Here is a 25,667-nt window from a genome sequence, read left to right on the forward strand (position 1 = left end):
TCAGTACCCAAGTTAAAATGGTTGGAAAGCTGCACAAACCAAAGAGAATAATTTTATTCTTGGGGCATCATTTTAAAGCTTTATAATATTAGTTAAAGACTGTGATTCGATTTCTGCCAAATGTCAAATTGAATATAGAACAAGTCCCAAAGGATACTTAATAAATGTAGATATAATTAATTAGTTATATTGATATTAATATATTGTAATTTAGTTATTGAATGTTATCTATTGTGATACGCGGTGCCATGCGACGGAAGCGACCTTCAGCGTCTTCAAGAGCGCGTTATGTAAATACGTGCGATACTTATTTATAGTATTTAGGTATATGGCCACCGACAACCCGTTTACCGGCAGTAACTCTATTTATTTACATTTCACTACCTACTCGCTTGCACGAGTCGCGATTTATTACTGTGAAACAACTGTCTATTTTAAAATAAATATCGAGTTAAATTTTAGAACTTAGCAAGATACTTCAACAACTTTCATCGCAGTCCTCGATAACTGAGGGAAAATGTTCAAAGATATCAACTATGAACTTAATATTTTAGTTTGTTTGTTTGACTCTGAAACTATAAAGTCTTCTTAATACTTGGAACTTGGCACCGGACTGAACCCGAAAACATGTTTCAAATAAACTTTAGGTGTTATAACTACTTTTAACAAGTCTAGCATAGAATCGTGTCACAATCTTTGAGAATATTGTCTTTTTGCGTATTGTTATCGTATGTTAGTCTACTTTAAGGGGGGTTGGAAAACGGTGCTATCTCCTACTATTCTGATATATTCCATACATTTGTCCGTCCTGATTTCTGGGTGTTTATCTAAGAAAATTCTTTCTACGGCGTGTCGTTTGCGACGACACAAATTTACTCATAAACACTTTATATAACGTATAATTCATGTCCCATGTGTCACAGCGCGCTAGATACGCTCTGGTGCGTTGTGTGCGTGGTTCGCCACTCACATCGGTGGGTGGTGAAGTTGCAGAGATGCTTGTTTTAATGAACTTTCGCTCGTTTTGCCAAATAAAATGGTGTTTATTCGTTTGAAAAGGTTATGGAGGTAAAGAGATTGATTTAGAGTGTACCGAATGTACACTTTCTTTTTAATAGATATTTCGAAATTTTTCGTATTTTTTTCCTTGTAGAGAACGGTCTCAATCTAAATTGTTTGGTGCAACGAGCGACTCGTTCTATTGCCGCTTTCTCACACAAAATTCTAAATTTCCTCGCAACGCTTCTCATGTCTGTCCTGGAAGTAATTGGCTGTGTATTTGTGATATTAACACGACATCTCTTTAAATCTTGCACCTTCCGTAACCTGTAGTTAGTAGCAGTATGTACCTACATAACATGACATACGTCACCCCGTGGCCTGCAGCAGGCCGTCACTTGACAGAAGGTATTCCATATACATCGACATTGTAGAGCTCGATTCTACTGTATTCGTCTTGAAGTAGAAACCATTCCTCACCTCTACGCGTGAAAAGTTTGTACTTCTCAATTAATAAAAACATACGCGCGCGAAATATGAAACGCGATAGAACATTATTTAGGGTTTACATTTGCCATTTTTATTATTATTTTATACAATTTTTATCTGAATCCAAGAGTCACAATTAGTCCATGCAACAACAAGTTGCTGGACGTCCAACACTTAGTATTATCAGTAGTTGTAAAGTGTATTTTATTTATGACTGCATGACTAGTTTGTATTCTACGTGTTGTATTGCTGATGTCCGTAACATAATTGGCTTTTAGATTTCTCCATTAATAATTGTTTTTCTTCTTGAGGTGTTTTTATTTTTCTAAATTTCCGAACATCGCTTCTCACCGGTCGGCAATACATAACTCTCACGTTATGCAAGGGACTCACATCGACTATTGTAAAACATAATACAAATTATTGTTAACGTATGTATGTAGTCCTTGGCATAATACTAAAAGGGAGAACAACTATTTAACTTTCATAATTTTAAACATTGGCTCTTGACAAAAGTTGATCTTATGACAAAATATCGAACAGAAAAGTCACGTGATAATATTATCGGTGATACAATCATTGGCATGAAGTACGAAATATCGTTAGTAAATTTAACAAGGCACATTTTACGTAGGGCGGTAATACAAAGTAATTAGTTAATTGCCTACGAAATAAACTTACGTTTATCGTTATATCGCATTAGTATTTTATACAATCGTGATATACATAATAGAGAGCTTTTCAGTCGAGTACCGTGTTTTCTGAGTTGCCTAAGTGAGGTACGAGATTGAATAGCTTGATTATATCACTATTGTATACAATACTTTTTCTACGAGTCAACAAAAATAATACTTTAAACTAGGTAGAATCATACAAACAAACCAAACCAAAAGTATACAGCTAAGATAAGCGACCAGCCGCGATACCTTCATACTGGTACGCGCCCCGGACGCCTCGGCCCGGCGGGCTGGTCAACGACACCTTCTCGTAAATCATGAGGCCCTGGTACTTGCTCCGCGCTAAATTCAATTTTTAGCCGTAGTTTTCACCGTAGCCTATGGAGACTAACAAGCAACACTATGTGGTTTTCATAGTCTATGGATGTTGCTATATTAAGGGTGTCACATGCGCGTTTCTGACTTATGAACCAATTGTTTCTATGCAACCTAAAATAAATAATTAATTTGAGCTATGGTTTTGTTTCGTCCTCTTGATCGCGGCGAGCGAGCAATTGCAGTTTGGTATAAGAAATCTTAATTCAAGAATTACAGGTGACGAGTAGAATTATGTTGAATATAACAATGTAGGTACACGCATGTAAAACTTTACGTTTTGCTTCAGCTAAAATGCAGAATTTAGATACGGTTAGCGGACAGAACCAATTTTCGCGGTGACTTAAAAATATGCAATTTACTTTTGTATTTATGTGAACCAAACTCGGTATTGAGAATATTGAACCTATTCATGAACTCATCGAATACATATGCTAGTACCTGAATAAGTTTCAACTCTAGTCAAGCGGCCCGTACTATTACATCGTTTCCATCACTCGAGTTGTTCTCTCATCATCACACTATCGCTACACGCTCGACGCTCCATCGCGGCCCCGCGGGGCACGCTAGCGCACGGTCCATCGTTGCACGGCTATTACAAGCCACGTTTAGTAAAATTCGAGACGCAGGGCGCTAGCACCGCGAGGGGGCACTCGGCCGCTCGGCCGCTAACACTGACTCTCTCCGCAACAGCGCGAAACGTTCTAATGTAATCGCCCCAACTCCTGCCACGTGCACATCACTCCCGGTCCGCAGGCGGCGGCCGCGGCGCGTCGTTAGAGCGTTTCGCGGAGGTAGCATTCGATGCGCTTCGGCCCCCAGCCGTGGCGCCTATCTCGCTGTCGGCGCAAGTCGGCTCCGTGGCCGGCGTGCCCGGCGTGCCCGGCGTGCCCGGCGTGCAGGGCGTGCCCGGCTTCCCCGCCGCCTCGCTGCTCCCCCTCAGCAAGTCCCCCGCGCCCGCCGACCAGGGCGCCAAGGACTCCAAGAACGTCGAGATCGCCGAGGTCATCGTCGGCGCCATCCTCGGTGAGTTGCATCCACGTACCGAGTCGGCTAAAGTCGCGATCCTCTTTTTCCCCTCGAACGGTGTTAAGATGTTTGCAACTTTAGTTATTGTAGCCCGGGGGCGCAAATCCCTTGCTTCCCTTTAATGAAGTTAAAAGGCTTGTAACTTTTGCCGGCGTGATATCGTCAATCTTAACTGAACACTAGAAATCATTTGTCGCACTGACGGGTCAATTTAGTGGTGGCTGGCGGTGGCTATTAACATTAAATGCAATTACATATTTATTTATATTTTTTACTTTGAAATGTCTAAGATTATCTAAGAAAATCTCGTTCCGACAATAACACGTATCGAGTTGTCCCACTCTAACACCAATCGACGGATGATAATGATGATTATTTTCTCGTTTACTGGATTGTGCCTAACACAGACACCGACCACCACACATAGGTGCAAATTTACGTTGAATTTTAGCATTTTAAATTTCAAGTATCCATATTCACAAGCAGTAAAATTCTCACGGGCACTTCGGCCGCGTACGCAACCGGAGCTTCGTAACCAGTTGCGATCGAAGACTTTTTCGGTCTTGTACGAAACCAGTTGCGATCAAATACTTTTTTCTTCTCATACGTAACCAGTTACGATCGAACACTTTTCGTTTTTGTACGAAACCTCTCGACCGTTCATAGGTACCAGCAAAGACCTTCCTTAATATAAAGTACTGTACACGTTATACACGTAGGGCAGCCTTCGACCGCCGTGACAAATCACGCTCACTACACTCCGCTCCGCAGATTGTCACGGCGGGCGAGGGCTGCCCTCCCTCCGCGCCTCCGTTTTCGGAATTGCTCTCTAGGGGTACGTCGATAGTACGTGGCGTGTAGGACGGAGCCGTACTCCTAACAGAAATACGTCTACCTTGCCACTTAACTGACCTGTGTACCGTACCTACGTGTATAACGTGTACAGTACTTTATATTAAGGAAGGTCTTTGCGGGTACCTATGAACGGTCGAGAGGTTTCGTACAAAAACGAAAAGTATTCGATCGTAACTGGTTACGTATGAGAAGAAAAAAGTATTTGATCGCAACTGGTTTCGTACAAGACCGAAAAAGTCTTCGATCGCAACTGGTTACGAAGCTCCGGTTGCGTACGCGGCCGAAGCGCTCACGGGTGCGTCTAAGTGTGGCGCGATTGCAAGTCATCTCACGAGCTCCATCTGATAGCTGCGGTGATCTGTAGCCTATGATAACAGCCCGGGTTAGCCGAGGGCCACGAAACGCACGCTCAGAGCGTCAGAAGCGTAGACGCTCGTCGCTGACACCACTAATGTTTGTCGATGAGCTCCTGACGCTCGGAGCGTGCGTTCCGTGACCGAGCAATATGACAGACTACACTGATCCCGCATAATGACATTTATGACGCGCTAAGTAAGGAAGTGCTTATGTGTGGTGACCGCGAGTTGTCTTATAAGAGTTAAAAACTCATAATAGTTTAGACGATCTATGGTCATTAATGACAGTTCGGTATTATAGTTAATAGTCGAGCGTGCCCAAATATTCGAGTAGCGAGACTGACGGGTGTGTATGGCGCAGGTCCGGGCGGCCGCAGCCTGGTGGAGATCCAGCAGATGTCGGGCGCGAACATCCAGATCAGCAAGAAGGGCACGTTCGCGCCCGGCACGCGCAACCGCATCGTCACCATCAGCGGCTCCGCCTCCGCCATCGGCAACGCACAGTACCTCATCGAACAGAAGATCCAGGAGGAGGAGCTGAAGCGCACGCGCCACAACGCGCTCTCCGCCGCCTCCGTCTCCGCCGCCACCGCCGGCCTCATGCAGTAGTCTAGTCATACACGTCAAGGCAGTGCGCAAGGCGACAGTTACCTTGCCGCGACCAAATCCCACCCCCACTCGGTACAGTGTTTCTGTTTCACTTAGTTCTTTCGATTTTTGTTAGAAAGAAAAGAGTAGTGTCCGCTCCGCACTTTCATTGTTTCTATTTCCATGTGAAACACGATTATATTTCATAGAAAATATAAGTTTTTAGGACACCTCTCAAGGTCGAAAGAGCTTTGGATTCTCATTCAAAACTATACAAAATGTAACGCGTGGGGGTTCGGTTTGTAACGGCCTTCTGCTAGTTAAGAGTTATTGTTTTGTTTGACGCTCGCAGCTCTCGACGCTTGCCGCGCGGCGGGGAGCGTACAAGTGTAAATGGGGCCGTGCAATATGCAATGCGACCCGCCGCGGCACGCGTCGACACATAGTTACCTATTTACAAATAGATTTTATTATATATTATTGATTTTATGCATGTACTATAGTGTTGGACATATATCTGGTATATTTTGTTCGTCGCGGTCTGCCTAGCAGAGGATATTGTTGTGTAAGGTTAATGAAGTTACGATTGTGATAAATCCTATCACGGAAATTCCTATTCCATGCACATTTTATTTTTGTATATTGTTCACCGTGCATCGCATACATTTTATTTACAGAGTTGATTTCATTGTAAATGTTACCATTGATAAGTTATGTTTAGTTAGGTTAGTTGAAACTTGGATTCGGATAAGCGAGCCGCCTAAGCCTCGGTTGACATAATAATTTTGTTTCGTTTTATATTTGACTCTCGAATGGTCCGGCCAGCGGAGTCGTCGTCATTCCTCATTTCTGAAGGTGAAGATCTTTATTTTTTATACATTTATAAATATTTCGTTTTATTTTTGTTAGGAACGTTTCGTAGCCGTCGTCCGGTCTAAAATCGTTTGACAACAATATAAGTACAATGTAAACAAAATGTTATAATGCATGTCCAGAATAGTAGAGAATTATATTTGAAGAGACGTATCGTTGCAGATATGTTAATATTGACAATATGACAGAAAGTTATTTACAGTCGGAGCAGGCCGGGCGCGCTCGTGCCGCTCGTAGGCCTCGCCGCTCGGCCGCCAGTTACCTCACGTGCCATGTTGTGAGCGGGCTCGTGACCCCGCGACCCGCGACCCTGTCCGCTGCCCGTGCGGCGATATACTTATCGAGGAATGAAGTACAAATGAAATGTAATAAATAATAATAATGAATTCGAATCGGCTTAAAGAGTTAATGTATGTACCTACTGTACAATAGTGTGTAAGAAAAGGAATTGAGAGGCGTTTCTCGAGCTCGCGCTCCGCCACCCGCCGCCACCGCCGCCGCCACCGCCGCCGCCGGCGCCGGCGTGGCCGCGCGACCTGCCGTAGACTAGTGTAACTATGTACCCTAATAGCTAGAACTTATTATATATTCAATCTTTAAAGTGTAGGAATCGCTGTTAACTTTCCGGTGTTTTCGACTTTCTCATTCATCTTATTATATACGGGGTAGTGCAGATATCGTCTAGTGTCAATTATCGGGCGGGCGGGGCGGTGCCTACTCCGGCCCCGCCTGGATGTCGATTATACGCGCTCAATTTTATTGGAACTAAATCTTCATTAGTCTGTACGTGTAAGTGACTACGTCAATTATTCTAAACGTTCGGTTGATGCCACTCGGCCAGAGCCCCGTTAGTCCTCTCCTCACTCGTCTCCTCTCGCACCGGTCCCTGAGTTACTTGCCTCTTGTTGCGTCGGGCTTGCGGCGTCGTCGTCGCGGTACCCCTCGCCGCCGCCTCGGCCGCCAAGTTCCCTCGGCGCCGCGAACTCGACGATTCTTAAATAGTTATCGATGGAATTCTAGTTAGTTATAATTGTCATTAAAAACAATATAAAGGTATGTATAGATAATTTTAAAATAACTGGAAAATGTTAATGTTGTTATACTGAAGTTGTTACAATATTTGAGAGTATATTAACGTGAATACAGAATAATAATTTTAGTGCGGTACTATCCGTTTATCGCGTGGGAAGATAATAAATGCAACGTCGTCCGGAATATTTTGTGTATCGAATGAATTCAGAAGGGAAGAGAACAAGGTTGATACTGTTTCTGTGATACTGACAAATACGCCGCGCTGGCACGCTTCCCGCACCCCTAGCGCCGCCCGGGCGCCGAGTGCCCAAGAGGCTGCCACACCCAACACACAACACATCCATAACGCTGAGTTATTAATAGCCAGAGTCGTAACCACCGCGTTAAGCTTCACTCTTCGCGCGATGTAGACATGAGCATGGTGCAAGCGTCTCTGACGTTGTTAAACGTGTAATACGCATACAGTGACATGCTACGTGTTGCATGCGTCAAGCGTAACGACCGCGTCGATAATGTCGCGTATAGCTTTAAGCTCCGTGCCTAGCAGGAGTGTAATCTCGTGTAGTAGCGGTATACAGCCTCTCGGGCACGCCCGCGCCTGGCCTCGGCCGTAGTCAGCACCCGGACAGCGGCCCGTCGTGTGTAGTCAGTAGAGCCGCACCCACTCTCGTTACTAGCGCTGTTACACTTAGGTAAGTTTCAATGTTGTAGGCTAAGGTAGCTAGCGAGCCTCACGAGCGGCCCGCACACGCGACCGCGCATCTCATCTTTTAATTTTAATAGCTAAATGTTGTTGAATTTGTTGATAGAGTGGTTTATCGTATAGTTTAGAGGTATACGTGAAGGCAGCCGTCGGGTGCGCTAGGCTAGTAAGGTTCGATACTGTGTTTAGGATCATGGCTGTGCGTTCAAGTCGAACTCAACATTAAGACATCACCATAACGCTTGTTTTGGGCGCGAATCGCACGCGGCCCGCACTCTGTATATAATTGCATAGCATTTTCATTTACGTTTTCTCCTTGCTCATTGTCATCAATTTATTAAAGACTGAGGAATCAACTTGCGCATATTGACATTGTCACGAACGCGTCCCGAGAGGTAGGGAATATTGTAATATAATTGTTTGTCATTAAAATTTTCACTCGGTTTCATGTGGAGTCCGACGGACGTAGTCGCGTGCGATTCCCGCAGTACACTCGCCGTTTTGTATCGAGGAGTAAGTTAGGCTAGATCTAGGAGGGATTCATAAGAGTTTACTGGTTTAGGTATAGGGGGAGGCACCCAGCATCGGACGTGCCAGCGCTCAGAGCTTGTGGCAGAGAACGACTAGACCCGGGAGCCTCTCGTTACACGCGTGTTGCTGTCCTTGTCACCCCCGCGCTCGCAGCTGGCTGGTCACGTCCGATGCTGTAGTAGGATAAGTTTGTCAGAACGTTAGTGAGTGTACGGTGTGTAAGCGCCGCCGCGTGTGGCATGCGACACGGCGGCGGTGTGCCGCGCGCGCCGCACTTGCCGCACGCCGCGGCGGCCGAGCTGCAGTCTCAAGCGCCGTTCAGTCGTTGTCTCATCACCTTTACACATGTTGAGATTGATATGTTGTACTAATTCTATTGAATTATAACTTGTTGCGTATAATAAGTATGTAGACAGGCGCCGGTTCGGTGCGTTATGTATAATATCGATATGTTGAAAACATTTGTTGCTGTACAGTTTCAGTGATGGAATTTTTATTTTTTATTATTAGTTATTTTGTTAACTTGGTTTACGACAAACGGGTCTGCAATCTTATGTAACGAGAAATAATTTCTAATTAAGTTTGAATTGAAATGTTGAATAATATCTATTGAATTTAAATTTGGGTATATTATAGTCAATGTTAATATTTACTTGTACTGTCGATATTGATTTTCTAATGAATGTTATTTTGCAATGTTGTAAACGATACGAGGTATAAAGGGAGGTTATCTACAATGTCTTAGTGTTTAAAGCTCGAAAACCAATTAAAAGGTACCTTGAACATTGTCTATATTATATTAACATTAAATAAATTGCAAAACGATGCGTTGTTTCATTGTCCATCGTCAATTCATCACATTTTCCTCATTCATCAGTAGAGTATGTAATTATCAGTTTAAATTCAAGATAACATCCTCATGTGTTCAATAAGCTGTACTACCCGTTCGCTTCAAGTTGGCCGTTACCTCCCGGCCCTCCCCAGCACCACCACCACGCCCTCTGACGCCTTATCCACTCGGCTACCACACACCACAGTCACAGCTTTACAGCTACCTTTATTACTTACATATTATAAAGTATCACAAAAAAATATTAAATAAATAAAAGTAAAATAAAGTAATACTACGTAATTCTTTTTGTTGACATTGAGTACTGACGTCATCATGTAACGGTCGCCGACGGCCAACTCGAAGTGAATTGGGTGGTGCCCTATTGATATTCCGAAAAAAAATACGCCGATTTTTGTTTCGCCGACAACGATTCGCAGACGGGTTGTTTGGCAGAGTAACGATTCGCCGAATCTCGTTACGCATAATAGTCGTTTGCGAGAGTAGTCAATAAGCAGAACATTGATACGCATATTTACTATTCGTAGAATAATCATGTAGTAACTGTCATAATTGCCCGAGAAACCATTGGTCGAAACACAATAGGTCGAATGTTCATTTGGCATTAATATTGAATGTTCGTTTTTTTAGCATTAGAAAAAAGGTAAACAATCTTGACGTGTCTTTTAATTGAAAAACTCTTTTTAAAAATAAGTCATGGCAAACATGTAACATTCACGAATCTAATACGATCATTTATATTCTTCTGCTTTCATAAGTAATACTTAGTTACTGATTTTTAAAAAGCGTTTTTCAATTAAAAGACATGTCAACGTCGCTTACCTTCTCTCTAATGCTAAAAAAAATTATAAAATAAGCTGAGATTTCAATTATTGATGAAGTGCACCTGATGATGATGATTGTTGATGATAATGATGATGATTTTTTTAAAGTAGTATGTTTAGCGATTACTCCAGCACCCATGGTTCGATTTGAGTTATTCTTTTTTTGTTTGAAAATTTTCCATGAGGAATTGACGGAACCCCTAAATTTTTAAAGGCATTATTGTGATTTCGGTATTTTCTAAAGTAACTCAAGCATTTCCTCCTGAAATCCACCAATTTCATGAAGTACAACTGTAGCCTTACCACGAGTTTGACACTACATATTCGCTAACTTCTTCGTAACTTTATATACATATACTTAACGCATTTACTTAAAAAATGATAATATTTTATTTCATTATTTTGTTTCGAAAATAACGACTTATATGTAAAATGTGAAACGTTATTCGACTAAACATAGCTTAAACGAAACGATTACTCTGCCAAATGGAAATCGTCCAATAATAGTTCTGCGAATTTACACAGAAGCAAACTGAACGGTATGTGAACCAAGAGTCTACGTAACGTTAGTTGACCAGAAGTTACATTGACAAATAAATGACTCTGCGAAACGATGTTCGGCGAATCGTTGTCGGCGAATCGATGATCTGCTAAAAGTTTATCGGAGAATCATTAGGTACCCGAATTGGGTAGTAACTTGAGTTACTTGAGTAAACTCAGAAAATATCTGGTAATATGTATATGGTAATAAAATTATTGCTGCTGTTCCGGTTACTCAATGTATTGAATTGGAATATGACATACCCAAAGGTCTGATATCTCAGACCAAAACTAAAAGATACATTTTACACATGAATTTTAGCTCCAATGTTTCTAAATTTAAGGAACAGCAGCGACTTTTTTGCGACCAAAAAGACGTCCACGCGACAATCTGGTTCGAAGGACCATAGTCACTGTACTCTTTGTACAGTCACCTGCAATAATATGTTACACAACGAAGGCCGCAAAAATATCAGACGATCTTATTTGTAGAGCCATAAGACCGCCTCACATATTTTTGCGGCCTTCGAAGAGTAACATATTATTGCAGGTGACTGTACAGGGCAGTAGACATCAGGCTTCAGGTCTAAAATGCTGCTAAGCGGTTCACGTATGTTACCTACACGTGTGCACATAATCATAGGTGAATGCCAAGGTAAAGTAGGTGCTTTACCGGGGTACCTAATGATTCTCCGATAAACTTTTAGCAGATCATCGATTCGCCGACAACGATTCGCCGAACATCGTTTCGCAGAGTCATTTATTTGTCAATGTAACTTTTGGTCAACTAACGTTACGTAGACTCTTGGTTCACATACCGTTCAGTTTGCTTCTGTGTAAATTCGCAGAACTATTATTGGACGATTTCCATTTGGCAGAGTAATCGTTTCGTTTAAGCAATGTTTAGTCGAATAACGTTTCACATTCTACATATAAGTCGTTATTTTCGAAACAAAAGAATGAAATAAAATATTATCATTTTTTAAGTAAATGCGTTAAGTATATGTATATAAAGTTACGAAGAAGATAGCGAATATGTAGTGTCAAACTCGTGGTAAAGGCTACAGTTGCACTTCATGAAATTGGTGGATTTCAGGAGGAAATGCTTGAGTTACTTTAGAAAATACCGAAATCATAATACACATGCCTTTAAAAATTGAGGGGTTCCGTCAATTCTTCATGGATTATTATGGGAATACCTCGCAAGTAACTTTTTTCAAACAAACAAAGAATAACTCAAATCGAACCATGGGTGCTGGAGTAATCGCTAAACATACTACTTTAAAAAAATCATCATCATTATCATCAACAATCATCATCATCAGGTGCACTTCATCAATAATTGAAATCTCACCTTATTTTATAATTTTTTTTAGCATTAGAAAGAAGGTAAGCGACGTTGACATGTCTTTTAATTGAAAAACGCTTTTTAAAAATCAGTAACTAAGTATTACCTATGAAAGCAGAAGAATAATATAAATGATCGTATTAGATTCGTGAATGTTACATATTTGCCATGACTTATTTTTAAAAAGAGTTTTTCAATTAAAAGACACGTGTAAGATTGTTTACCTTTTTTCTAATGCTAAAAAAACGAACATTCAATATTAATGCCAAATGAACATTCGACCCAGGGGGGGGACACTTCAAATGTAGTTAACGTCAGTAAAGATGCAGGCGACTTCTATATCTTGCTTCTGACAAAATTAGTTGACTTCCGATTACACAAACTACTTCACCAGATGTCACTATAAAATGTATATAATTTTAGTGGCATTAATATTTAAATTAAAATAAGTACGAATTCATATTTGTAATTATTATAATTTTCTATAAATTTTGCAAAAAAATAAGAATTTTGTTATAAATTGATTTAATTATGCTGTTTTTTTATGCTGGCAACACTTGCATATCCGCCAAGACATGCAATTTTTTTGCTGTCACTGGAAGAGGGTAAATTTGAAATATTTTAGTGATGGTTCAGCCATTTTCTTCATTACGGTTCTGAAAGAAATTAGATTATAGCCCGAATTAAAACACATGCCCTGTTATGAAAACCTCGAAAGTGCGTTGAGTTGTACCTCTATGTTGGTCCGCCTTGTCGTTGAGCATTCGCTGTGTGCTGTGTTATTTTGTGCGATATGGACGCTATTTTACAGTAAATTTATTTTGTGGTAGGTACCTAAGTACTAGTACCTAAGTACTAGTACCTAAGTACTAGTACCTAAGTACTAGTACCTAAGTACTAGTAACTTTTGATAAGGCAGGCCACTATCGATAAATCTGCTACAATGCTTAGACTATGTGCTGCTGTAAAAACACTGGTAAGTTCATTTTCACGAATTATGGTACCTAATACATTCAAGTTCAAGTTCTTTATTTGCATTCATGTTGTACATATAGGTATTATAATAACAAATGAGTTGTTTCAAACATGAGCCCTACAAGGGCATAGCAGTTACTGAATCTAACCTATACCTAATACAAATAAAAATGTAAAATTGTAGTCTTATTAGAATACATCTTAAAACTTATCATTTAAATATTATTAATTAACTATAAAAAAAAAACTATAAGAATCTTCTCATATCTATGCATATGTATAGTTTAAAATCCCATATCTAGATACTCCAGACATGGTATAAAAATATGTGTCATACCTACTTATTTTAACATTATCTTACATGTATCAGGCAAACATAATACAAGGAGAGTGAATTTATTTTTTCAGGAACAATAACCCATCGCTTTCCAAATCCTAACAAGTATCCAGAACAATTCAAATCTTGGGTCACACTTGTTGGTGGCAAGTTGGAATAGTCTTCGGATTATGAGTACCATAAGAAGAGGATCATTTGTGATAAACATTTCAAGAATGCAGACAAAAACCGTAACCACCGGTTAAATAGATTAGCAATGCCTTCACTCACTTCACTGCATTTACCTGGTATGAATCTATAAGATTATCTTTCAGAATTAGTTATACGTATGTAGGAAAAACCAGTCTAACTCTTTATAACGATGTTTTTAGGGTTCCGTACCTCAAAAGGAAAAAACGAAACACTTATAGGATCACTCTTGCGTCTGTCTGTCTGTCCGTCTGTCACAGACTATTTTCTCGGAAACTACTGGACCAATTAAGTTGAAATTTGGTACACATATGTAAATTAGTGACCCAAAGACGGACGGACGTGTAACGTAAAGAAATGAATTTTAAACATGGGGGCCACTTTTGGGCGGTACATGAGAAAGTTAAAAAATAAAGTTTTTCAAACTATATTTATATAAGTACACCAAATGAAAGAGCGCATTTTAAGTATATTAAATGTATTTATTTCCCTAGTAGCATTTTCGTTGGGGCCCACGGTGCCAACGGTAGGGAAAACGTTGGGAGGAGGTTCGTTCCGTAGCCAACATTAATTTTGTATTGGCCCACCATCGCATTTACCAACATTCGCTGTGGCACAGATGCCCAACAATGGGCCTTTGTGTATTTTGGTACCGTTGGCTAAACAACGATAATATTCGTTGGCCCAATGATGACATATATCGCATTTACCAACATTGGCAGTGGCAGTGATGCCCAACAATGGGCCTTTGTGTATTTTACTACCGTTCGCTAAACAACGATAACATTCGTTGGCCCAATGGTGACGAATACCTCATTTACCAACATTGGCTGTGGCACGGATGCCCAACAATGGGCCTGTGTATTTTGGTAACGTTGGCTAGTCAAGGATATCATCCGATGGCCCAATGATGACAAATATCGCATTTACCAACATTGGCTGTGGCACTGATACCCAACAATGGGCCTTTGTTTATTTTGGTAACGTTGGCTAATCGACGATATCATCCGATGGCCCAATGACGACAAATATCGCATTTACCAACATTGGCTGTAGCATTGATGCCCAACAATGGGCCTTTGTGTATTTTGGTAACGTTGGCTAATCAACGATATCATCCGATGGCCCAATGATGACAAAAATCGCATTTACCAACATTGGCTGTAGCATTGATGCCCAACAACGGGCCTTTGTTTATTTTGGTAACGTTGGCTAATCAACGATATCATCCGATGGCCCAATGACGACAAATATCGCATTTACCAACATTGACTGTAGCATTGATGCCCAACAGTGGGCCTTTGTGTATTTTGGTAACGTTGGCTAATCAACGATATCATCCGATGGCCCAATGATGACAAATATCGCATTTACCAACATTGACTGTGGCACTGATGCCCAACAATGGGCCTTTGTTTATTTTGGTAACGTTGGCTAATCAACGATATCATACGATGGCCCAATGACGACAAATATCGCATTTACCAACATTGGCTGTAGCATTGAGGCCCAACAATGGGCCTTTGTGTATTTTGCTACCGTTCGCTAAACAACGATAACATTCGTTGGCCCAATGGTGACGAATACCGCATTTACCAACATTGGCTGTGGCACGGATGCCCAACAATGGGCCTTTGTGTATTTTGGTAACGTTGGCTAGTCAAAGATATCATCCGATGGCCCAATGATGACAAATATCGTATTTACCAACATTGGCTGTGGCACTGACGCCTAACAATGGGCCTTTGTGTATTTTGGTAACGTTGGCTAATCAACGATATCATACGATGGCCCAATGACGACAAATATCGCATTTACCAACATTGGCTGTAGCATTGAGGCCCAACAATGGGCCTTTGTGTATTTTGCTACCGTTCGCTAAACAACGATAACATTCGTTGGCCCAATGGTGACGAATACCGCATTTACCAACATTGGCTGTGGCACGGATGCCCAACAATGGGCCTTTGTGTATTTTGGTAACGTTGGCTAGTCAAAGATATCATCCGATGGCCCAATGATGACAAATATCGTATTTACCAACATTGGCTGTGGCACTGACGCCTAACAATGGGCCTTTGTGTATTTTGGTACCGGTGGCTAAACAACGATAACATTCGTTGGCCCAGTGAGCACAAATATCGCATTTACCAACATTGGCTGTGGTACTGATGCCCAACGATACCAGTTGAGTTTGCTTGTGGCGTCACTAGATGGCGTTACTGTCTCCAAACATCGAAGTTATAGTTATTTTCTCGACTATTCCGGATATAATCATAATACTTTTTAAAAGTAACTTATAAATCTAATAGCTATAACTATAAAATTTATTTATAAATTGTATTTTACCAACATTTTCTCAATTTAAATCTAAAAAAACATAAATCTCGCTTACGAAGTTTCGAAGTGCGGTTAGTATATATACAAATTAGAGTGTATAGTAAGTGTACTTGCTTCGGCAGTACATATACTAAAATTGGAACGATACAGAGAAGATTAACAACAACTGCTGCCTAGCCTAGGGCCTTCATGTGGATACAACTACTGCCTACCGTAGTGTAATTGTAATATTTATCAGCAAAGGCCCAACGTCGTATTACACAACCACTTACTTAACGTAGGGTAACTGTAGGACTCGTAAACAAAAGCCCATTACATAATTAGACTGTAGGCACACTATAAATTACACAACTATTTACCTACGGTAGTATTGTAAGAATCCTACACAAGGCCCAACGTTAAAGTTACAATGTTGGCCCTTTGTGGGACAAGCTGTGTTGGGCCTTCAACCTGGTGCACGACTACCTACCGACCTACCTGACTTGCCGTTGGGTAATTGTTGAATTTGCAAACAGAAGCACAACGAAAAAATTGCCCTTTTTTATTTTTTTGCAGTTGGCCCTACAGCAAGCCATACGGCCAAATGTAACAATTAACCAACCATCAAACAAATGTGTATAGGCCCAACCACGGCCCAACCAAAACCACCACCGTTGAATAATTGTATGATTTATTTAAATAGGCCCAACGAAAAAATTACTCTAATGGCCCTCTGTTGGGAATCTTCGGGAGGGCCTTTGTCGAGGGCCCTCCAGCAAGTCGTATGGCCAAATGTAACAATTAACCAACCATCAAACAAATGTGTATAGGCCCAACCACGGCCCAACCAAAACCACCACCGTTGAATAATTGTATGATTTATTTAAATAGGCCCAACGAAAAAATTACTCTTATGGCCCTCTGTTGGGAATCTTCGGGAGGGCCTTTGTCGAGGGCCCTCCAGCAAATCGTACGGCCAAATATAACGGTTGCCCAACTAATACGTAAACAAAGGCCCAACAAAATCCCTACAAGGAAATGCTATTAGGGTTTATAATAGAAGTTATTTAAGAAAATTGCCAAAAAATACCTTGTACACACGTAATAGTTCTTTTCTCAAACATGCAATGAAATATTGATGTTATGTTCCTTATGCGAGGCTGCTGTATGACGTTTTGCATTATGGTACGGAACCCTTCGTGCGCGAGTCCGACTCGCACTTGCCCGGTTTTTTTTAATTTCCATTTCACAAATATTTGTGATACAGGGCTATAACCGCAAAAATACACGACTCGTGTAAAACATACGCGTGATAATGATATAGGTACGTGTTAGTTATATTTTAGGTGTAGTTTACTTTTAGTTTTTTCTATAAATAAAACTTGGGTTTCGTGGATTTTTTATTTTATTTATTTCATTGCATGTTTGAGAAAAGCACTAAGTATACATACCTCGGCGTGAAAAGGGATTGTCGGCCTCAGACCTATCCGTCTTCTATAGCGGTTTCCGGATCTGAACTATCTCTTCGACCGTCCCATAAGGCATAGTACTAATAGTATGCATAATTTTTATAGGGATATTTAGAGAAAAGAATTAAGCCATTACTTGCAATGTACTGCTGACAGAAATAAGGTCAACGTAGCTAATTCCGTCATATGAACTATTCCCTCCATTAACGCACCAGCCAACCTCTGTACCTTTTTACAGAACAAAGGCATGTTGACAACTTGGAAATTTCGCATGCTACTCAGCCAAACATTAATGAACAAGCCTCTACCTCAAACTTACGACAAGTTTCTAATGAAGCACCACAGCAGGATGCATTACCAACCAATACGGGTAATCTATATATTTTATATTATATTTTTAGGGTTCCGTATCCAAATGGCAAAAAACGGAACCCTTATAGGTTCGTCCTGTCTGTCTGTCTGTCTGTCTGTCCGTCTGTCCGTCTGTCCGTCTGTCCGTCTGTCCGTCTGGCCGTCTGTCCGTCTGTCACAGCCACTTTTGAAATTTGCACACCAGGTTAGATTTATAAACTGTACAAGAGATAAGAAGCGATTTTGGAAATTCAACCCCTAAGGGGGTTAAAAAGGGATGAAAGTTTGTATGGGGTTCAAGTTTTATTTTATGCTAGCAATTTCAAACTTCGTAAAAACATATATTATTAAAATACAAGAAAATTAATTTCGGCATTTTGGGAAATTCATCCCCTAAGGTGGTGAAAAAAGGGGTTGAAAGTTTGTTTGTTTGTGTTTGTTGTTTGTAAGCGATAATTTCCCTTACCGAACAGGCTACCACCGTCTTTTTGTTAATCGCCACAGTTTCTCTTTTTCTAACGTTATTTATATAAAAAATTGATTTTTTCAGATGTTTTTGAAATGTCTCAAGCCGCCTTCTTTCTGCAGTTTCAGAGTGTCAGTACACCAACAGAAAGCAATTCCGCAGGTAGGTTTTTGCTTAAATAATACCATAGAGAAATATAGTAAGACAAGAGTGCTCACTCCATACATCAGTTTCGGTACCAAAAATATTAGTATTTTCATAGTCGGCATCTAGCATCGAGTAGCGGAATTATCAGTACCTACCGCTACTCGATACTAAATATCTCTCAAGTGGCGACCAACGAAATTTGTATTGAACAACAATTTACAACTAATATTAGAAGCGGAAGGGGTTGAAAATAGAGTTCCGGTTAATCAGTTTATAATAGTCCGGTGGCCGGCTGCATGAAACAAACCTCATCAAAAAATAGAATATACCTACCCTGTAGAGGTACCTGACATTTAGTAGCTTCCAACGCACTTGGTCGGCCTAGGCTTAACCTGGCAGATTTTGTACAAATGGCAAAAACGTTGGACAAAAATTCATCAAAAAAAACCTCATCGAAAAATAGAATGAAACTTGTATGGTAGGATACCTGACCTTGAGGACAGTAAAAAAAAATTGGTCGGCCTCACCTTAGCCTGGCAGTTTTTGCAGTCCGACCAGATTTATTGGGTCACGTGAGAGCTACAATTTACCTCATCGAAAAATAGAATGAAACAAACGGATTATAATAGCTAAAATAAGCCTGTTGACGTATGTCTTGGTCGGCCTCACCTTAACCTGGCAGTTTTTGCAGTCCGACCAAATTTATAAAAAAATCATCAAATTTTTTTTATCGAAAAATCGTATGAAACTGGTATGGTACGATGGCTGCCTTTGAGGACAGTAAAAAAAAAGTGGTCGGCCAAATCCTGTGTTGGCAGGTTCCTGTGTCCGACCAATTTTGTGGTACCACGTGAGAGCTACAATTTTACCTCATCGAAAAATAGAATGAAACAAACGGATTATAATAGCTAAAATAAGCCTGTTGACGTGTGTCTTGGTCGGCCTCACCTTAACCTGGCAGTTTTTGCAGTCCGACCAAATTTATAAAAAAAACATCAAAAATTTTTTATCGAAAAATCGTATGAAACTTGTATGGTACGATAGCTGCCTTTCAGGACAGTAAAAAAAAAGTGGTTGGCCAAATCCTGTGTTGGCAGGTTCCTGTGTCCGACCAATTTTGTGGTACCACGTGAGAGCTACAATTTACCTCATCGAAAAATAGAATGAAACAAACGGATTATAATAGCTAAAATAAGCCCGTTGACGTATGTCTTGGTCGGCCTCACCTTAACCTGGCAGTTTTTGCAGTCCGACCAAATTTATACAAAAATCATCAAAATTTTTTTATCGCAAAATCGTATGAAACTTGTATGGTACAATAGCTGCCTTTGAGGACAGTAAAAAAAAAGTGGTCGGCCAAATCCTGTGTTGGCAGGTTCCTGTGTCCGACCAATTTTGTGGTACCACGTGAGAGCTACAATTTACCTCATCGAAAAATAGAATGAAACAAACGGATTATAATAGCTAAAATAAGCCTGTTGACGTATGTCTTGGTCGGCCTCACCTTAGCCAGGCAGTTTTTGCAGTCCGACCACATTTGTAAAGAATAATAATTTCTATATTGAAAATATGGTTTCTTCGCAGCTTGAACTTAACTTAATAATGCTAACTGAAAAAAGTCATAAGTAAATGAGTCCATGGAGGTCTTAGAGGGTTTAAAAAAAAAAGAAAACATTCAGTTCAAATTTTATTCATAAATCTATCTAATATCTAAATAACGTTTTCTAACTACTGACGTGGTTTCAGAGTAACACTTACGTTGAGATGATGTCTCACAGATGTCAAAAATAAAAAGGTTTTCATCGATTTTTGACAAGTTTTGAATCGTATATCCTACTTTTCCACTACAGATAGAATGAGGAGGCATAACTGACATTTTATCACGCCAGGTGGCGCCTCCATAGTGGAGTTGCCGTCACTGTCAAATCACATATATTGTTTCCAATAAATTGTAAACATTCTCCTTTTTTAACCGACTTCCAAATCCCAAAGGAGGAGGTTATCAATTCGGTTGTATGTTTTTTTTTTCTCCACAATACTGCAATAGTGTGCGACAAATTGTGGAAATATACCTATAGGATCTCCCTTTTTTCCCAAGGACCCGATATGCATAAATCGGTGAGAAAAAGCTTTGAGTACCAAAAACTAAGGCAAATGACAAAGACCGTTTGTGTAGGCTGCATTTTAAGGAAGATAAATATTTTGGAAAGAGTAAATACACAGGTAAGCTAAGTTTTAACGAAGTAGTACATAATTTAGGGCATAATGGCTTGGCCACACATGCTGTATTCCATACGCATCATGACTTTGTGTACCTATCTGATGGGCGGGCGTATATGAAACGCCTTCTTGTACATGCAGGTGATCCAGGTATACACCAAAGCTTAGTTTTCAATCGAACACTTGTAATATAAGAGGAAAAACTGCACGTGAGCCTTCCAAAATTTTAATAAACGGTAAAATACACAAGATAACCTCACATATATTAAGTGATTATCTTTGCATCAAATCAGCCTTTTTTCCATCAACTGTAGCATTTCTCCTTCGAAGCTCGGTTTGTAGAAAAGAAATTCCCACCTTTTACCAGTGGTAACTACTGGGAATAAAAATTCCCAGTAGGTACCACCAAACCGAGTTGGTGGTAACTACTAGGAATTTTTTTTCCCAGTAGTTACCAGTGGTAAAAGGTGGGAAAATAATTCCCAGTAGTTACCACTGATAAGAACTTGGTGGTAACTAGTGGAAATAACCCTTTTATTGTTAATAATTACTGTTAATCATAATCATCTTCGGAGTCGAAGTTTGACGAATTTTCCCCAGACTCCGACTTATCTATTGTTATTTCTTGGACTCGCAAAGGCGTTATGTGTCCTTCAAACCATTTGATCTTATACATTTCATCTCTTAATGTCCAGCCACAATGTGTTGCATCAAATTTGATGCAAGTGGATTCTGCCGCACACTGCCACATTGAATTTATGAAAGCCGTCCGTAACAAGCCATACGTCAACAGGTTTATTTTAGCTATTATAATCCGTTTTTTTTTCATCCTATTTTCGATGAGGTAAATTGTAGCTGTCACGTGGTACCACAAATTTGGTCGGACTGCAAAAACTGCCAGGCTACGGTGAGGCCGACCAAGCCATACGTCAACAGGTTTATTTTAGGTATTATAATCCATTTGTTACATTCTATTTTTCGATGAGGTAAATTGTAGCTCTCACGTGGTACCACAAAATTGGTCGGACACAGGAACCTGCCAACACAGGATTTGGCCGACCACTTTTTTTTTACTGTCCTCAAAGGCAGCTATCGTACCATACAAGTTTCATACGATTTTTCGATAAAAAATTTTTTGATGATTTTTTTATAAATTTGGTCGGACTGCAAAAACTGCCAGGTTCAGGTGAGGCCGACCAAGACATACGTCAACAGGCTTATTTTAGCTATTATAATCCGTTTGTTTCATTCTATTTTTCGATGAGGTAAATTGTAGCTCTCACGTGGTACCACAAAATTGGACGGACACAGGAACCTGCCAACACAGGATTTGGCCGACCACTTTTTTTTTACTGTCCTCAAAGGCAGCTATCGTACCATCAAGTTTCATACGATTTTTCTATAAAAAAATGTTGATGATTTTTTTATAAATTTGGTCGGACTGCAAAAACTGCCAGGTTAAGGTGAGGCCGACCAAGACATACGTCAACAGGCTTATTTTAGCTATTATAATCCGTTTGTTTCATTCTATTTTTCGATGAGGTAAATTGTAGCTCTCACGTGGTACCACAAAATTGGTCGGACACAGGAACCTGCCAACACAGGATTTGGCCAACCACTTTTTTTTTACTGTCCTCAAAGGCAGCTATCGTACCATACAAGTTTCATACGATTTTTCGATATAAATTTTTTGTGTTTTTTTTTTAATTTGGTCGGACTGCAAAAACTGCCAGGTTAAGGTGAGGCCGACCAAGACATACGTCAACAGGCTTATTTTAGCTATTATAATCCGTTTGTTTCATTCTATTTTTCGATGAGGTAAAATTGTAGCTCTCACGTGGTACCACAAAATTGGTCGGACACAGGAACCTGCCAACACAGGATTTGGCCGACCACTTTTTTTTTACTGTCCTCGAAGGCAGCCATCGTACCATACCAGTTTCATACGATTTTTCGATAAAAAAAATTTGATGATTTTTTTATAAATTTGGTCGGACTGCAAAAACTGCCAGGTTAAGGTGAGGCCGACCAAGGCATACGTCAACAGGCTTATTTTAGCTATTATAATCCGTTTGTTTCATTCTATTTTTCGATGAGGTAAATTGTAGCTCTCACGTGACCCAATAAATCTGGTCGGACTGCAAAAACTGCCAGGCTAAGGTGAGGCCGACCAATTTTTTTTTACTGTCCTCAAGGTCAGGTATCCTACCATACAAGTTTCATTCTATTTTTCGATGAGGTTTTTTTTGATGAATTTTTGTCCAACGTTTTTGCCATTTGTACAAAATCTGCCAGGTTAAGCCTAGGCCGACCAAGTGCGTTGGAAGCTACTAAATGTCAGGTACCTCTACAGGGTAGGTATATTCTATTTTTTGATGAGGTTTGTTTCATGCAGCCGGCCACCGGACTATAATATTAGCTGAAAATTGTTGAGCATTAGACTTTACGGTCGCCGCTACATCTATTGTCAAGTAGCAGTACTGATAATTCCGCTACTCGATGCTAGATGTCGACTATGAAAATACTAATATTTTTGGTACCAAAACTGATGTATGGAGTGAGCACTCTTGTGTCTCTTGTCTTACTATATTTGTCTATGATAATACGTACTTACCTAAAATTTGTTTAATTGCTTGTAAAGGTACATGTTTTTTTGTAAAATTAAGCAATTAAAATATGGAATGTGAAGGAGAGTATTCTAGCAGTTGCCTTCTATTTCATTCTCATAGAAATTTTACTTAATGTCATGGTTTCATGAGTGACAGACAACCTCATCCCAAACAAGGGAACACATAATAGCGACTGGAGGGCAGCATGAGGCGCACCCAGCTCTATGCGGGCAGAGACATTATCCACAGCCATAGCCTCAGAGTACGAGCGGATTTCATCAAATTCGATTCAGTTGTTAATAGGCACGACATAGTGATACTGAAACATTTATTTAACATCTTGTAACCTACCTATGTTGAACAAATAAATCTTTGAATCTTTGAATCTTTTATTTCCGGTTTAGCCGTACCTTACTCAACACTGTACCACAGAATAACTATTACAAGCTTTTATTTAGTTTCACCTGACCGTTGTCTGTCTGTCTGTCTGTCTGTCTGTCTGTGCGTAATAAAATCTTGCAAGTTAAATTTGATCCACTTCCCGGTTTCCGATTGAGCTGAAATTTTGCATGCATGTATAAATCGGATGACAATGCAATATTATGGTACCATCGAGCTGATCTGATGATGGAGACAGGAGGTGACCATAGGAACTCTGTGATGAAACAACGTAACCTAATTGTGTTAGGGGTTTTTAGAATTGTCTCGATGAGTATTAGTTGTCTGTCGTAAGAAAAGTACAGTCAGCGATAAAAGCTTGTACCAAAAAAGAGATTTTTGCCAAAAACTTATTTAGTAGGTATAGATAATGGATAGATGAAAACAATCTTACTTAATACTTTTTCAGCTATAACTCAAGATACGAGTGCTGCTCAAGCTCGCGCCGGTGTAATCATGGAGCATAATTACAGCGTGATAAGCAAATCTAAATGGGCTCCGGTGATTTGGGCGGTCAAGGTATATTTACATTTATACATAACACTATCATGATAAATGAGTAGCTTACTTTTTGTCCAACTTTTTAGTCTGTTCGAGATCTTGAAAACAGTGAAAAATAGAGATACTACTCCTAAAAATACGTGTGATATCTCATTCGTCATGATGCCTAGAAAAATGTATTCGAAGCGTGTAATGCACACAAAAAATATCAATTGTAATATACAAAAAAAGAGGGAAAATAGTAGATATTAGTAGAACTTTGACGTACAATAATTCTTAAACTACAAGTTCAAATTGAATGTTTTTGAGAATATATGTAAAGCATGTTAAGTCCTATATGTCACTGAAAATTCAGAGTTCTAGCTTTAGCCAGCACAAAATCGCTTCGAGAAAAGGATGGTACGGCCGTGCGTCTTTGTTTTGCTCGACTCGGCGGGGGCACTGCCGGGCCCCCAGATACTTATTGCGATATTGGGGAAATAAAAAATAACTATTTAATCTCCCCTTTTTTTGTTTATAACTTTTGATATTTTTTGTGTGGTGTTGGCGCGCGTCGGCGCTCGGCTGCCGCGCCCCGGCAGCGGCCGCGCGGCGCCCGGCGCCCGGCAGGCGCCGCAGCTTTATAGGGACACGCCGCGCCGTCCGACGCAGGCGGCCGGGGGCGTGGCCCGCTCCCGGAGCGGTATGGCAGCGCTGCCCACGAGTGTCGCGAGCCAAAATGGCGTGTTGCGAAGAAAACGACGAGTATTTAGTGGAGCTTATCTGATAATTAACTGCCTTCATCAGCTCTGGAAGTATACAATGAATCGATTCTACTCCTCTTTGATGAACTTAAAATCATCATTATTTCATCATTTTCTTCGTCCTGAAGCGGTTGCTCCACAAGTTTTCGCTGTCGTATATTTAAATTGTCAAACATCGTTATTTTAAATAATACGCAACCGAATCGCACAACTGCTAGCACTGACTCCTGTGTGACTACTGCACGTGGCAGTCGGCAGTCGCCGCCCGGTCGCGCCTATCCGAATGCTTACGACGGCGCTGCCCAGAGGGCCTACCGCGAACCACGTTCGACGTGTTGCCTCTGTGTCGCACTTGTAAATTAGTACGTAAGTGTGACAGGGAGGCAACACGTCGAACGTGGTTCGCGGTAGGCCCTCAGCTGCCATGTTCGGCGGCGGCAGCCGGATCGCGGCAGCGTCTTGCCGAATGCTATCTTAATACACTCTTCGAATACACTTTTCTAGGCATCATGCCGAAACTAATGAGGTATCACACGTATTTTTAGGAGTAGTATCTCTATTTTTCACCGTTTTCAGGATCTCGAACAGACTATCTGCTTATTATACATAGATTACCCACACATACTTCCACGGAGCTTCCTTTTTTATCTGAAATAAAAGCTATCCTTTGTCCTTCCTCGGTACCTACTCAGAAAACTATCTTTTAAATTTAAATTTGGTACCAATTTCATAAAAATCAGTTTAAGATAGAAGAGGTAATGAGGGTATCGTCTTGGGTCGTCCCATTCGTTTTTCGTCAAGTTCTTAAATTAGCCCTATTCTGCTTTGGTCACT

The 25,667-nt window shown here is 40.4% G+C and overlaps 1 protein-coding gene and 1 long non-coding RNA gene across 9 annotated transcripts in view; both read left to right on the top strand.

Annotated features, from left to right (window-relative positions):
- Positions 1 to 9,332, top strand: part of LOC134799334 (RNA-binding protein Pasilla) — a 104,149-nt gene extending 94,817 nt beyond the window's left edge. For 6 of the 8 annotated variants that reach the window (XM_063771734.1, XM_063771732.1, XM_063771733.1 and 3 more), the window contains 2 exons: positions 3,297 to 3,566; positions 5,142 to 9,332. In XM_063771734.1, coding sequence (XP_063627804.1) covers positions 3,297 to 3,566; positions 5,142 to 5,389 — 518 coding nt within the window. In that variant the 3' untranslated portion in view covers positions 5,390 to 9,332. The remainder of the gene's footprint in view (positions 1 to 3,296; positions 3,567 to 5,141) is intronic. The other 2 variants (XM_063771736.1, XM_063771738.1) reach the window with 1 other exon arrangement.
- Positions 1 to 25,241, top strand: part of LOC134799385 (uncharacterized) — a 170,037-nt gene extending 144,796 nt beyond the window's left edge. The window contains exon 3 of the long non-coding RNA XR_010145395.1: positions 25,217 to 25,241. This is a non-coding gene — a long non-coding RNA (uncharacterized LOC134799385). The remainder of the gene's footprint in view (positions 1 to 25,216) is intronic.
- The last annotated feature ends 426 nt before the right edge of the window (positions 25,242 to 25,667 follow it).

The sequence above is a fragment of the Cydia splendana genome, chromosome 18 (genome assembly GCF_910591565.1).
Source record: "Cydia splendana chromosome 18, ilCydSple1.2, whole genome shotgun sequence".
Taxonomy (NCBI): Eukaryota; Metazoa; Arthropoda; class Insecta; order Lepidoptera; family Tortricidae; genus Cydia; species Cydia splendana.